Consider the following 16,722-nt stretch of genomic DNA (forward strand, 5'->3'; position numbering starts at 1 on the left):
ATGAATCATATTTTTTGAGACAATATCTTGCAAGTCTTTATCAATTTCAATGTCTGGTATTTCTGCAGAGATGATTTCATCAATTCTGTTTAGTGTTATCTTTTCCATCATCCATATTAAAATATGCGCATGTGGTAAACCTCGTTTTTTGCCATTCAATGGAATACATCCAACAGCGCGTCTCTCCAAATACGTGGTGTTTGACAGTAAAAACTATTAAAGATTTTAACTTTTGTTTAAATACACGTGCAGAAATATCATGGTGATTGTGATCAAGCTGATGGTGATTGTCCAGTTAATAAAAACTCCTTTATTTCATCCCATGTTGGGTTGCATGTAAATGTGATGAAAAAAATCTGGACGACCCTATGCGCGAACATACGTCATTGAATCTTGTGCATATTCATGCATGTGTCTTGGGCTGCCTGTAAATGTGGATGGTAAAATGACCACTTTTCCCAATTCGCTGAGATTGCCATCATTTACAAATGCATCAAGTAAATGGATACTCTTCAGAACGCAATTTCACTTGATTTAGTCGTATGGAGTCTTCCACTTTCTATTTTTACATACATATCAACAATGTATTGATGAAATAATTGTCTACATTTCAATATATGATTATCAGCATTCTCACGAATCATCGTTCGATATGCATAATAATTTATAGCACTGACCTTTTTGTTAATGTCCACATTAGTTGTAGGATTTCACATATTAATATTAAAATGACATCCATCCTCTGCTTGCTAAAATAGAATGGGATATTGTAATGCATCATATGAACGATGCGTTTCTGATACTTGTTGGAAGTCACCATTTCTACGATGAAGAATTATATCGCGAGAATTAAATTCTTCACCAACTATGACAATTGCCACTTCATCGATCATTGGTGCGTTGAATTGTCTTATGTTGACCAATAGGTGTTTTATCTGCCTTTATTATTACTTTGTAATCGTCAGATGGCATTTGTTCAATGGCGGTTTTAAATAATTTAATTAATTCATTATGTTGTTCAAATAAATTTTATAATTCAGCGACAATCTCTCGTTTAGTACTCATATTCAGTTGACACCGTCTGTTGATTTGTTCGTCAGTATTTCCCATAAAATATATCTGAAGATATTTGTGATTAGCATTTAGCAAGGGTAGTAGTGATCCAGCAAGGTGATAAATTTGTCCTTGTACTTTAAATGTTGGCATATAATTTGCGCTAACGATATTCCTTGCTACGAACGATGTCATTTGGAAGCATAAATTGTACTTGCGCATATTTTTCAGAAAAATTTTTGATTGACTTGTTTCACCTGATACTAAAATTAATAATGGTTCAGGTGGTGGACGCAAGTCTGGTAACTTTACTTTTCCACCTGCACAGCACATACCTGGTGTTTCATTTTTAAATTTTTGAGCACCACGATACGTACACTTTTTATCCATTTTTCCAATAATTACACTTGGATGAAGACTGTAGTTGTAAAGGGGATTGTAATTGAAACTCCATAAATTCAAATCAGTATGTATCGTTCGTCTTGTCTGTGTCATGCGAATTCGATACCTTTGCTGCCTTGTTTGCCTCTGTTCACTCGTTTCTAATGATCGAGCAAGAGCAGTGTGAACTCGATCTCTTTCTTGCCTAGCTTGTCTCTGCTCACTTGTTTCTAATGATCGAGCAAGAGCAGTGTGAACTCGATCTCTTTCTTGCCTAGCTTGTCTCTGCTCACTTGTTTCTAATGATCGAGAAAGAGCAGTGTGAACTCGATCTCTTTCTTGCCTAGCTTGTCTCTGCTCACTTGTTTCTAATGATCGAGAAAGAGCAGTGTGAACTCGATCTCTTTCTTGCCTAGCTTGTCTCTGCTCACTTGTTTCTAATGATCGAGCAAGAGCAGTGTGAACTCGATCTCTTTCTTGCCTAGCTTGTCTCTGCTCACTTGTTTCTAATGATCGAGAAAGAGCAGTGTGAACTCGATCTCTTTCTTGCCTAGCTTGTCTCTGCTCACTTGTTTCTAATGATCGAGCAAGAGCATTGTGAACTCGATCTCTTTCTTGCCTAGCTTGTCTCCGCTCACTTGTTTCTAATGATCGAGAAAGAGCAGTGTGAACTCGATCTCTTTCTTGCCTAGCTTGTCTCTGCTCACTTGTTTCTGAAACTCGGGCAAGAGCAGTGTGCTTCGCTTTGGTGGCATAATTGTGGGGTTAACTAAAACGTATTCCCAATTATTTTCTTCAGCTGGAAATCAATAATAATTTTATTTATTCACGCATTAATAATTTATTCTCGTATTAATAATTGAGAAATTTTTTTGACTGCATTTTCAAACAATAATTGAAAAAATATAAATAGAACGATTCAATATTTTATTTATCTTGTGATTTATATTTTTATTTTTATTACAACTGTTATTATGGGTATGTTATTTTTTACAGTTTAATTTGTTTTATAAAGTAAATTCTATGAGTAAAAATTTAATTTTTCAATTTATTCATGGTTACACTTTTAACAAATATTACTAATTAGATGTTATTCTGATATTTGGGGGAGTTTTGTTCGGGAGCACCTAGAACCCCAACTCTGATTTTTTAAAAAAAAGTTTCAAAAACCTTCCTAGGGATATACCTAATAATTTACCAAATTTACACGGTGGTTGGATGTATGGTTTTTGAATCTATCGAGTACAGACAGACAGACAGACACACATTCATTTATATATATACAGTTGACAAAATGTTTATTTGTACACTTCAATTTTGGAATATTATAGCAAAATAAAATAAGGTAACTAAGTTAAAATTGCAGAAATATATTCTAGTGAGGTAAAATAATAATAAAATATCAACAAAAAAACAATCGCATAAACTTTAGTTGATTAATGAATAAAACTTTATAAAAACTATACAAAAAGAGTATTTGTACACTTACTTAATGACAAATTTTAAGCATGATTATAATTATTTTATAGAAATTTAATATTTTCTATGCATTCCATTGGCTTTTACAATTGCTTCAAGACGTCTTGGCATTGATTCTATTAATTTTTTGGTGGTTTCTTGATCTATTTCTTCCCAAGCTTCCATGAATGCTTCTTTCAAACTATTTTTACTTGTAATATTTTTTTTTCGGACTTGAGCATCCAATAGCATCCACAAATTTTCAATTAGATTTATAACCCGTGATTGTGGTGGAGTTTCAAGGCGTCTTGGCGCATTATAAAGCAATCATGTTTTAGTAACTATCGCAGTGAGTTTTGGATCTTTATCTTGTTGGAATAAGAAAGTGTCACCGATACCCAATTTTCTAGCACTCTCAAATAAGTTATGCCGCAACACATCAATGTAACCTAAAGCTGTCATTTTTGTGTCAATAAAGTGTAATTTTCCGCCACAGCAATGAGCTACACAGCCCCAAACCATCACATTTCCACCACCATGTTTCAGGATCTGAAGTACATTTTTACTATCAAGGGTTGTTTTATTTTTTCGCCAGATTTTTCGGATACTAGGGGGTAAAAAAATTTAAAACTTACTCTCATCTGAAAAAATAACCTTTTTCCAGAAGTCCATCGGGTTGTCTTTGTATTTCATAGCAAATTCTGGACGCTTCTTTCTATTTACTTCAGAGATCATTGGTTTTTTTCTCGGAGTTCTGCCTTTTAAACCAGCACTATGTAACATATTTCTTATTGTTTGAGCGGTCATTCTAATGTTAGAAGATGCGAGAAGGTCATCTGCAATTTTCTGAGCGGAAATTTGTGGTTTTCTAATAGCTGCTTTAACAATACTTCGTTTATTTCTTGAAGTTAATTTACTCGGGCCGTCTGTCCTGCGTTCATTTTCAATGCGTCCAGTATTTTTATATTTTCTTACGATGTAACCAATAGTTGTAAAGGGTAACTTAACCATCTTTTGAATTTCGCGATAAGAATTTCCACTTTTATTAAGGTTAACAATATGAGTTCTCGTGTCTAAAGAGACTTCTTTTGATTTCGTGACCATTTCTCAACTTTTCTCTGCGAGTGACCTTTACTGTTAAAAAAGATAACTTTCAATGTTTAAAAAATACAAACTATCCAAAAAATTAACTATAATGTGAAAAATGACATGAAATGATAGTAATACTTACCAGAGATATAGGTGTACAAATATACTTTTTGCAAGAAATTTTTCAAGTTTGTAAGATTTAGATTTTATTTTCAATTATTTCAAAATATTTTTTTCGTTTACTTAGAAATAAACAACAAACTCACGCTCACACGTCGCAATGAATAAAATAGCTGCTTATATGTTTCTAAAACTTTAAAAAAAAGTGGTGTACAAATAATCATTTTGCCTACTGTATATAGATTAATGCTTTAGAATGTTTAGTCCTTTCATCATTTAGACGCATACAAATACTTTATGCCTTTCACACACTGAATTAAATAGTTCAGATCCATCGCGAATTCGAAATCTAAAATTTAATGTTATGAAAAATCAATTCATTATATGTCATTGTTGTTTCTTATGGCACTTGTCATAAACAAAGCTTAAAATCGCTGACAATGTCAGCGATTTTAAGCCGATAGTTTTGCCGTCTTTTGTTTCAGTAGCGCCCTCTAGGGTCAATAGTACGACTTAGCTACTCATGCGTCACAACCCTTTCTACGGGAGGATTCATACATTTCATTCACTCATCCACAGATCGTAATTTAGACCTGAATCAGAGAACGATCACCTCTGAGCCAGTGTTCTCAGTAGAATTGTGTCGACTTGGAGGACTTTGTGACCACGACAGATTTATACATGCACCAGTCACCTTATACACCGAGTCTTCGACCGGCGGGGTAAATTCACTGCCAACCAGGCTATCCCGGCTTTTTCATAAATGGATATGAATAGCATAAATTTTTAATTTAAATGTATTATTGATTGGTTTCTAAATATGTCATTAAAATTTGAACTCCTTTGAAATCCAAGAAAAAGTTTTTATTGTTGTGTCACTATATATCCGATTAACATTGCCTATTTCACCAGCATGGAACTAGTTTCATTAATCAATCAATCATTCAATGAATATATGGAACCGTAGATTTATTGGACAAATTTATTGGAAACAAATATAAAATTAAAGAAATGGCATTGTAAAAAGGATAGTGGAAAGTTAATTAATTTGAATGAACTTGTGATTGGCATAGAATAGTCAAACTTAACATATGCGTCATGACATTTCTATCAATCAGTCAGATTTAAATGAGTGTATGGAGATGTAGATTTATTAGAAAATTTATTGGAAACAGTTTTTAAAGAAATGGCATTATAAAAAAGATGCTGAGAACATATGTATATAAAGAATTTGTTGATCCAATAATTTTTTTACTGGTTTTTTGAAAGGAGAATTAAATATTGTTTTACAAATCAGAATTGAACTAACAAAAAAGCAATTTAAAGACTTGAATAAAATTGAATAAAATAATTCCTGTGGCTCGCGCAGTCCCAAATTATAATCAACTGTTCGCAATGAAAACTCACATTTTCAGAAAAAATTAAAAGGAGGATGTATTTTTTATAATATATATATATATATATATATATATATATATATATATATATATATATATATATATATATATATATATATATATATATATATATATATATATATATATATATAATCCGGAAAAAAAGGAACAAGTGTAAAATGGGGGAATTTCAGACTTAATTATGTGCAAAAAGAATTCAATGGAATTTAAAGATTTTCAAACAACGATTAAAGATTTTATGGTAATGCATAGGCTTGACGCTATGTTTTGGAAACATTTCCTATTATTACAAAATTTCATATTTCTTCGAAACATTATTTTTGTATTATTTTTTGACTAATTATTGGAAGCGTGGGTTTTGTTGTTGATAGAGTATTTATACCTAAACGGAAATAAAACGCTATCTTTTTCAATTTAATATAGTTATTACAATGCAAATAAGAAAAAATAAACAAAAAGGACTGACGTATTAAAACGCTATTCTAAGTTTTCATTTTGCAGTCATGATTTAATAAAAGCGTAGAACGTGAAATAGAATACTAAGTTTTTAATCCTATATCAAATCGCGCACTTGCAGTCGCGTTCTATTTATAGAAGAATTGTTGCTGCATGCTGGTGTATATTCTTATAAAATAATTTATAACTCATATATTATTTTTTAAATAATATCATTTTTTAATTACAAATAGAAAGTATGTCAATGCAATTTTTAAATAAAATTTTAAATAACACTAACGAAATCCACTAATTCTAATATAAACAGAAAACAATGATCGTGACGCATTAGAAAAATTTTAAAAATCAATAAATAGAAACTCAAAAATTTGCCGAAATGAACGAACAATAATTCTATAAGTAAAAATAAAAGAAAAAAAAAATAATAGTTGAAACAACAAAACTATTTTTTTTTTTGACATTGTGATTCCAAATTCAATTGGGAATGGATTATCATGCGTAAAATGTTTGCTTTTCAAATGAAGATATCGTATATTCGTATTCAAAAATATAATATAATTTGTGCTGCCATCTATTAACTCAATGCAAAAGTACTAATCATTACTTTTTTTCTTACTAACACGTAAATAAATTTCCTAAGAAAAAATATTATAAAAATGTTTTTAAAAGTCACCCCACTCCTAAAACGGTTACTTTATTTGTTAAAATACTATATTAAATCGATAGGAGGAATATTTTTGTGATTTCGATTTTCTGTGTTATAGATAAAAATTAATACAGGATTAACCTTTCTGCGTATATTTTTCAAATAGATCTTGCATTCGGCGGCGTTTGAGTTTAATAGGGAATAATAAATTTACCGTTTTTAAAATTTTAAAAATATTGAAATGGCATCAAGATAGTATAATTTTTTTAAGTAATTAAATCGCTTAATATTTTATGTTGTATTATCATTGAAACATTCCTGGATTAATTTTTAGTTCTGTTTTGGATTTTACTTTAATTGCTTTGTTAATACCAAAATCCAATACATGAAGTTTTATGAAGAACTGTGAATAAAATTAAAAATGTGTGTCTTTGAAATATTTACGTAGAGTAAAAAAAAAAATAATAATAAACGTAACTCAACGAATCTTTTAATGTGTAAAATGAATATGATAAAATTGTGAAATAGAGATATAAAACTGTAAATGATTCAATACACTTTCTAGGTAAGATATATAAAATATTTTAAAATTAGATTCACACATTCGAATATTAACAGTAATGATCAATTAACAAACTATGTCTTGAAAACCAAATTTTCTGAAGGTGAATTAATTAGTAGAACTTGGTTTAAAAAGAAAAGAAAATGTGCCCCTAATCTTTTGCAGCGGCCAAACAGGCGATAAATGACTGTTTGTTTCGCCAGGTGGCGATAAGCATCAATCATACCTATGGAGATGAACTTTGCTCTCCAACGAATACGAGTGACTCACTTCCTGCCTTCGCCAGCTGGCTTAGAACTTCTGCCTCGTGCTGGTCGATGGAATTACGGCCAATGTATCATGATTTATATTTGTTAATTTAATTTGTAATTAAAATTTATTTTTGTTATTTACATGGCTGGCAGTTTTTATTAAGTAAAAATGTTTTAATACTTTAATTTAAAGTAAATTTGGCAATGCTTGTTAAACCACGCACCAAACTGGCGACCCGTTACTTTCTTTTTTACTTTTCTAAAATTTGCGAAGTCCAGCCTCAAAATTTCTAAAATACGCTCAAATCAGATTTTGGTGATTGAGCTTCTCAATTACTTTTCGTAATGGATTATTTTGGATTCTTGTGCCAAGAAGTAATGCATCAAGGACCAAGTATGTGCTCGAATTTTCTGTTCATTTCTCTGTGATTGGTCAATATTTCATTTCCCCATTATTTTGGCGAAGAAATCGTATTATTTATATTCAGTATTATTTTTCGTGTTATTTTTTGTATTTGAAGTATTAATTTCTTATTACTTTCGTTTTGGCTACCATGTTTATTATTATGATTCTTAACTCCTAAGTTTTTTAAAGAAATGTATTTTTAACTAATCATAACTTTTTCCAATACTCACAAATATCGTAAAAATTATCAGTTTTCCTCATCGAGTAACCAAAAATGCTTAATTCTGAAAACGAAACTGTCAATGCTGACGCTCCGACAGAGTCGCAGGTGTCCCATCTTTTGGTGAAAATACCACCGCTGTAGAGGAACAATATAAAATTATGGTTCATCCAAGTGGAAAGCAATTTTGCTCTAGCTAAAATAACCAATGATCTTACAAAATACAATCATTTGATTGCAACTATTGATCCGGAAACTTTATCTGCGGTAGCTGATATTTTACTAGCACCCCCTGACACCAACAAATATGATGCGTTAAAGACTCGACTTATAGCCGAATTTTCCGCTTCGGAAAATGAACAGATCCGTCGACTGCTTTCTGAACTACATTTAGGCACCGATAAACCATCGCAGTTACTCCGAAAGATGCGCGAACTCGGTGGTCGCACAGGCATAAAAGATGATTTCCTCAAGACTTTATGGTTGCAAAGACTGCCGTCAGAAATGCAGGCAATTTTATCAATAAGTTTTGAACCCCTGGATAATTTGGCCAACATGGCTGACAAAATTGCCGAGGTCCGTATTTCCTCAACAGATAGTAGCGTCTTTGCCGTAAGCCGAAGCGCGGAAAGTACTGCCATGCGGAAAGCTTCCATTCTGGATGAGTTTACTGCACTCCGAAGCGAAATCGCCGCTTTAAGTAAGCAGGTACAACGGCTTTCTCGCGACAGAAGCAGAAGCCCTTTCCATCGGAAAAACAGACAGCGCAGTTTTTCGCGCGGGCGTACCGGTGATCGTGGGAGAAAATTCTGTTATTATCATTCGCGTTTCGGAGAAAAGGCACTGAAGTGCCGATCGCCATGTTCGTACTCAACTAACGCGGACCAGGAAAACTCGCAATAGTGGCTGTAGATCAACCTACATCGGCAGCAGCCGCGCAATCGTATCGTTTGCATGTTTTTGATAAGAGATCACATTTTAAATTTTTGATCGATTCTGGCTCTGATTTTTCATGCATACCGCTCAACAAAAACCAGAAAAATCTAAAGCCTGATTCTCTGCAACTTTTTGCAGCTAACAACTCCAAAATTTATACTTATGGATTTAAATTATTAAATGTGGACTTAGGTCTCAGGCGAAATTTTCCATGGAAATTTTTAATTGCTGATGTGCCTGTTCCAATAATAGGGGCGGATTTTTTACAACCCTTTAACCTATTAATAGATCTCAAATGACGCAAACTTATTGATAATGTCACTAAATTTACCCAACCAGGAATAATTTCAAAATCAACAAATTATGCGTTTCTAAAACTTATTCCCAGAATTAACAAAATTAACACTTGGGTTAAAACCTGTTAAACATAATACGGTGCATTTTATCGAAACCACCGGTCCGCCTTTCCATAGTAAACCTAGAAGGCTATATTCAGAAATGTATGACGCCGTCAAAAAAGAATTTCAGTTCATGATGGACCAAGGCATATGCCGACCATCAAAATCACCTTGGTCATCTCCCCTTCATGTCGTTACCAAAAGCTCGGGCAGCATTCGTCCTATGGGTGACTATAGGAGATTGAATGCCTGTACGGTACCGGACCGTTACCCCATACCCCATATCCAGGATTTTTCCAATGCACTCCCCGGAAAAACTATTTTTTCAAAACTTGATATAGTCCGTGCTTATTTTCACATACCAGTCCATCTGGATCATATACAAAAAACAGCAGTTTGTACACCATTTGGACTGTTTGAATTCCCATTCTTAAATTTTGGACTATGAGGGGCAGCACAAACTTTTCAGCGGTTTATGAATGAAATCCTGGGGGATATTAAATTTTGCTATGTCTATTTGGATGATATTTTAATATTTAGTTCCAGTCAAGAAGAGCATGAAGCTCATTTACGAATCGTACTGTAGAGATTAAACACATATGGACTAACCATAAATGTTTCAAAATGCATATTTGGCGTCTCAGAAATTCCTTTCTTAGGGCATTTAATTACTAGTTTGGGGACTAAACCTTTACCCCATAAAGTTGAACCGATTCTCAAATATCCAGAACCAAAAATAGTTAAAGATCTACAAAGATTTTTAGGTTTTTTAAATTTCTTCCGTAGATTTTTACCGAACATAGCAAAACATCAGGTACATTTAACTTTCTATTTAAAAGGAGCCAAAAAGAATGATAATACGAAATTGGACTGGTCAGATAAAGCGGAAGAAGAATTCCAAAATTGTAAACAATTAATTGCAAATGCTGTTTTATTGGCACATCCAAAACCAGATGCCACATTAATTTTACAAGTCGACGCTTCAGACTTTGCAATCGGAGGGACATTGTCTCAATTAGTAGATGAAGAATTGCAACCACTCGCATTCATTTCTCGGAAACTCTCCCCAGCAGAAAGAAACTATAGCGCTTACGACAGAGAGTTATTAGCAGCTTATGCTGGTATCAAACACTTTAGGCATATGCTTGAAGCTAGAAATTTCTCTTTGTTTACTGATCATAACTATTTTAAGAAATCCAATTATCTTACGCTTTCCAACAACGCTTAGACAAATGCTCTCCGAGACAGGCTAGACAATTAGATTTTATATCTCAGTTTACCACCGATATTCACCACATAAAAGGCTCTGAGAATATATTAGCAGATGCACTTTCGAGGATAAACGCAATAAACATGCCAAATCCCATAGATTATAACGAAATTGCACAAGCACAACAAATTGATTCTGAATTAAAAAATTTAATCGATAATTCTGCAACATTACAATTTAAAAGAATTGCTTTTCCAAATTGCGAAACTCCCATTTATTGTGATGTATCAACAGGTACAGCTCGACCTTATATTCCTGAATCATTTCGTCAACAAATTTTTGCATCATTACATAATTTATCTCATCCTAGCATTCGCAGCACTTCAAAATTAATTCGATCGCGTTTTATTTGACCTTCCATTCGAAAAGATTGCAACAATTGGGCTAAGCATTGCATCCCGTGTCAAAAATCGAAGGTAATTCGCCATACTAATACCCCAGTAGGAAAATTTGTAGACCAATCGCAGAGGTTCGAACATGTGCACCTGGACCTTGTTGGCCCTCTACCTCCTTCTCAAGGAAACTATTATTGTTTAACAATGATAGATAGGTTCACGAGATGGCCAGAAGCCGTACCAATTCCAGACATGACAGCACAGACAGTTGCTCAAAAATTTTTTAAGCACTGGATAGCCAGATTTGGTTGTCCTGTAAGAATCACTACTGACCAAGGCAGACAGTTTGAGAGTGACTTATTCCGTGCTCTCTCTCAACTACTAGGAATTAAAAGGATAAGATCTTCTCCTTATCATCCTCAGGCCAATGGCCTGATCGAAGAGTTCCACCGTCCATTAAAGGAAGCTTTGAGAGCCTACAACACAGATCAATAGTCTGCAGCACTGCCCACCTTGTTACTCGGATTCCGGTCCGTCTTCAAAGAGGATCTACAAGCGACGACAGCTGAGCTGGAATATGGCAAGTCTCTGCGACTACCAGGAGAATTTTTCGATCCAACACCTGGAGACACATCACCCAAGCAGCTCGTGGAGGACTTAAAACGTCATTTTGCAACGATGAGACCAGTTCCAACGTCCTGTCATGGCCAAAGAACAATCTTTGTGCATCCTCACCTCAACGTGTCTTCACATGTATTTGTGAGACATGACGGTGTACACAAACCCCTACAAGCACCATATGATGGACCATACAAGGTTCTTTTCAGACGACAGAAACCTTTTGATCGCGAGATCAAGGGAACTACCCATACCATTTCTATAGACCGTCTGAAACCTGCTTTTATAATTCCTCCTGAGTGTTCCAGTATACCACCAGCCAAGCAAGAAGCAAGTTCCACTACTAAGTGTACTAAAACACTTCCAGCTGAGACATCCATCGCTATTCCAGCAAGGCAAACAACTCGCTCAGGGCAACAAGTTCGACCCCCACGTCGTTATGTCCATTTCCAATGAGACTGCGGAAGGAGTGTGCAGCGGCCAAACAGGCGATAAATGACTGTTTGTTTCGCCAGTTGGCGATAAGCATCAATCATACCTATGGAGATGAACTTTGCTCTCCAACGAATACGAGTGACTCACTTCCTGCCTTCGCCAGCTGGCTTAGAACTTCTGCCTCGTGCTGGTCGATGGAATTACGGCCAATGTATCATGATTTATATTTGTTAATTTAATTTGCAATTAAAATTTATTTTTGTTATTTACATGGCTGGCAGTTTTCATTAAGTAAAAATGTTTTAATACTTTAATTTAAAGTAAATTTAGCAATGCGTGTTAAACCACGCACCAAACTTTCTATTAAATTCTACAGAAAAAAAAGTAGATCATGGAAGCTATTTTTTTTATCAGGTTGTGAGATTTCAGATAATTTTGAAAGATTACGGTTTTAGGAAGTAAATGGAATAAAGTTTTATATAATTTCGATATCCTTTGAAACAATAGAAAATAAATATATCGAATGTCTAGACTGTAGAATTTGAAATTAGTGAAATAATTTTCCTTTCAAAACAGGTGTTTAAATTTTTGGTATTTCAAGTTTCTTGCTCTATTCAATTTTTTCGAATGAAATCCATCTAAATGGCTTTCAGTTTATTTCTCTTATTCATACATAAATGCAACATTTTACCTTTGATAGTAATTTTTAATACATATGAAAAATATTAATTCAGTCAGGCCGGTACCACTAAAAATACAAAACATCCTGCATTTCTTTTTAAAATTTTCCATGCATTTTTTTAAAAAAATATTTCTCCTAGAAATACTATTGAAATCAGCAGTCTTTGTCGCATACTCCTAATAAAAGTATTGCCAATTCCAATCCCTTCCTATTGCCTTTCTTGTCATAAAAATTGTCAAATTTTTATTTTCAGAATCGCGAACATGAATACATTATATTTTGTAGTATAGTGGAGAAAACCGAGTAAGAATTATTTATTTTTTGCGGGATTGAAAAAAAAAAATTGACATATTTCTTAAATTTCATAAGCAAAGTCATGACTTTTACTTATTTAAATGATTATGCCTTTGAATTATTGCATCCATATGCATAGGTTAGCAGGTGGCCAACCTATCGACGAATTTAGTCAACATTTACTGGTCTACATTTTAACTTCTATAAATCCCCCCAGATGGCACCTCGTAATTGAGGATGAGGTGGGTGTTTCTTCCTACATGGTGGGTCGTTCTCGCAATCCTGTTGTGTACTTAAAAAAAAAAGAGGGTTTTTTTTGGGGGGGGAGCTCCTCCCATCGATGACGGTAAATACTTTCTAAAGGAAGTGTTGATATCCTTTAGGATTCAACAACAGTTCTCGCTAGCGTTGCTATTGCGGCGGTGCGGTCATTTTGATTTTTCCGTGTGTCTCAGAATGTGTCGTAGTAGCCAGTTCAAGGTAAGGCTTAGATATTATAACCAATATATTTTCTCAATGCATCTCTATGCGTTTTCTATTGCATTCACTTGCATTCAGACAAACTAAGTTCCAGAGGGTGGATTTCGTTCAACGATTGAATCTACATATTTGACGTAAATATGATACACCAAATTTCATATATCTGGATCAAACCGTATGATAACAGGCCAATATAACCATTTGATTTATTGTATTCCAGAAAAAAGTGTTTAGTATTCAGAGAAGACTGAAACATGGTGATTAGTCAAATTCTCGTATTCAAATTTTCAGACGAAAACAAAGTTTTCTTTTAGAATATTTTGTATGTAAACAGCGGATTCCACAACTGGACAGACTAGGCATCTATCTACTTAAGGTTTATAGGCTAAGAGGAGGTCGCAGGCAGATCGATTTAGAAAATATTATTTAAATTAGATGCAAAAAGATATTGTGAAAAATTCAATTTTCTTCTAATTCTGAAATTTTTGGAAGATATTCATATTAACACTTATTCAAATGTAACTGATCAAATTTCCATCTTTACTTTTTCATATATAAAGGAATTAGGAAGTATTGTAGTCTTCAAAAGATTCGAACTCCAGATTTTGACCAAACTCCACATTTCAGAACCTCTCTCCATTTGAGAAATACAATTTTAGCATTATGTAAATCTGTCTGTCTGTTGCACGATAACATAAAAATTCCTTGAGATAGAAGGCTGAAATTTTGTATATATAATTCCGACAAATTTGTAGTTTTCCATCAAATTTTGAACCAAATTTATTCAAAAGAAATATGCCTATCTAACCACCTGAGCAAAAGTAAGCTCGCTAACTGTTAAATGCAAGTAGTTAGGTAATTATTTCGTCACAGGCGTAGCAACTTAAATACGGATTCTTATTAAATTTCGAATTATATCAGTCAAATTGGTAATCATCTATCGGTCTGTTTTATAATGTTATATGTTTCTGTTTATTGGTGTTAATTTTGCATGCATATAAACTGAATAATTCGTAAACGAAATGACATAAATCAATGAAATTCGGTATGTCTATGACTCCCAAAAATATCTATAGTATTTTCAACGGCTCTTGACGTGCTTGAGCCAGGTAAAAGAAATCTTTGATGAAGCGACGGTATTAGAAACAGAGTCCTAAAAAAGTGTAGAACATCGTGTAAATACAATGGTCATGCTTAATGCTAGCATCATATTCATAGAATTATGGACCAAAAAAATTGTTTTCAAATAAAACACCTAAAAAAAGTCTTTTCATTTTAAACAATAATTGTGCGGCCTCGAAATTTTTATTAAAAAATTACAATCATGTCCAAAATTAAGGCCACAAACATAGAATCTGCGAAAAATGAAAAACTATTCACTGTGTTGCCATGAAATGTGGCACAGATGTACACTACAATGGAAGAAAGAACATAGATACATAACAACATGGAAATTTTTTTAATTAGGAACTAAGAAACAGTGTATATCAAAATGTGTTATGAAGTGTTATGAAAAGTGTATGAACATTATGAATCAGAGATAAAGCATTTATCTCGGAGAAAGCATGTCTAATATGGAGTATGACCACCGTGCTCTGCTATACAGGCTGCACAACGAGCTTTCATACTGTTTATGAGGGTGTCAATAAATGCTTGGGGCAACAAAGCCTATTCTCCCGAAAGCGCGGCTTTTGATTCTTGCAGGGTATTAGGAAGAGGTTGACGTTGTGCAATGGCTCTTCCAAGACCATCCCATACACGTTCAATAGAATTGGGATCCGGAGACCTCGAGGGCCAGTCCATACGTCGAATATCCTCTTCCTTAAGAAAATCCTCAACGAAATGGGCTCTGTGTGAACGCGCGTTATCATCTGGGCCAAACGCACCCCGGAACAACATCACATAGGCTTCAAAGATCTCATCCCTATAGCGATATGCATTGACAATACCCGCATCGAAGACGTGCAGTAGTGTACGACTGCCTAACATTATGCCACCCCAGACAAGGGTTCCTCTGCCACCAAATCTGTCGATTTATTTTACGTAGGAGGGATAATTGTGAACTCCTCGCTGTTTCCAGATGAAGATTCTACGAGTGTCACTCTATGTAGTAAATCTCGACTGATCACTGAAAAGAACACGCCCCCATTCTTCCAAGACTGATGTGTTCGGCACCATAACAACCGGGATTTTCTGTTGGATGCAGTCGAAGAGGCGCCCTCAACTGGTCGCCGGGCATAAAGGGCCTCTCTAGACGTCTGTATACTGTTTGTCTGGAAATTTTTATTCCAGACGCAGAAGCAAGGTCACGAGCAAGTTGAGGAGCCGTTGTCAGCCTATGCCATCGTGCGTTTAATGCCAAATAGCAATCCTGTGCAGGCGTCGTTTCTCAGTGAGGGCTTTGGCCGGCCATCCTAGATACACTAACACTTGTTTAAATTGATTCCATAACCTGGTTATCATTTTCGGTGCCATTTGTAACCATCGAGTCATCTCCGCTCAGACTGCCCAGCTTCAAGCCTGCCAACGGCTCTCCATCTCAAGGAATCGTCTAAACGATTATGAAAACTCATCATCATTGGAAACAGGTGAAATATTTTGTTTCAATGCAACATTCACAAAATTGCAGTCAAAAATCCCAAATGCCTAAACGGTCTAATTTTAGTAGTTCCACAAAAACTAATGCTAAACAACATTTTTTTCCCACAACAAAAATTAATATCGCGTTACCGGTCCTTCACAATATATAAAATATAATTTGTTTAAATTTTACTGGCAGCCATTTATAATTACTTTGGAAAACATTTTTGTGACCTTAATTTTGGACACGAGTGTATAAACACTATCTACATATATTACAGAAAAAAACGTAAGTTAGAGGATGTCATTAAATTTTGTAAATGTCGTCTTATATAAAATAAGTCGGTGAAATGAAGAATATTTGTTTACATTTTTATAATTTCGAACTGTCATCGGTGTAGCAGTATTCAACATTACTCCATGTTGCATAGTTGTGTAATGCAACATGGAGTAATAATATATATATATGTTTGTAGGCTTCTACTGCTAAAACGAATGAGCGAAAAGAAGACACATTTCATATACGGATTGTGGAAGGCATGGGAAGATGAATTACTCAGAAAAAAAAGAATTAATACTAAAATTTTAGGTAAGAGAAATATTAGCATCCAGGGGACCTTAATATTGATGAATA

At 34.1% G+C, this 16,722-nt stretch overlaps 1 protein-coding gene across 1 annotated transcript; it reads left to right on the forward strand.

Annotated features, from left to right (window-relative positions):
• Positions 1 to 9,494: 9,494 nt before the first annotated feature.
• LOC129975534 (uncharacterized protein YagA-like) lies at positions 9,495 to 11,494 on the forward strand. Its single transcript, XM_056088595.1, has 2 exons — positions 9,495 to 9,645; positions 11,121 to 11,494. Exons 1-2 carry the CDS (start codon positions 9,495 to 9,497, stop codon positions 11,492 to 11,494), a joined length of 525 nt encoding a protein of 174 aa, XP_055944570.1.
• Positions 11,495 to 16,722: the final 5,228 nt, after the last annotated feature.

This window comes from Argiope bruennichi, chromosome 7 (genome assembly GCF_947563725.1).
Source record: "Argiope bruennichi chromosome 7, qqArgBrue1.1, whole genome shotgun sequence".
Classification (NCBI taxonomy): Eukaryota; Metazoa; Arthropoda; class Arachnida; order Araneae; family Araneidae; genus Argiope; species Argiope bruennichi.

What these genes read in the sequence shown, in the direction of transcription:
- LOC129975534 (XM_056088595.1), top strand. Translation starts at nt 9,495, where the DNA reads ATGTATGACGCCGTCAAAAAAGAATTTCAGTTCATGATGGACCAAGGC. An exon ending in CTATAGGAGATTGAATGCCT is followed by an intron (nt 9,646 to 11,120) that starts GTACGGTACCGG and finishes GAAAATTTGTAG; the next exon opens with ACCAATCGCAGAGGTTCGAA.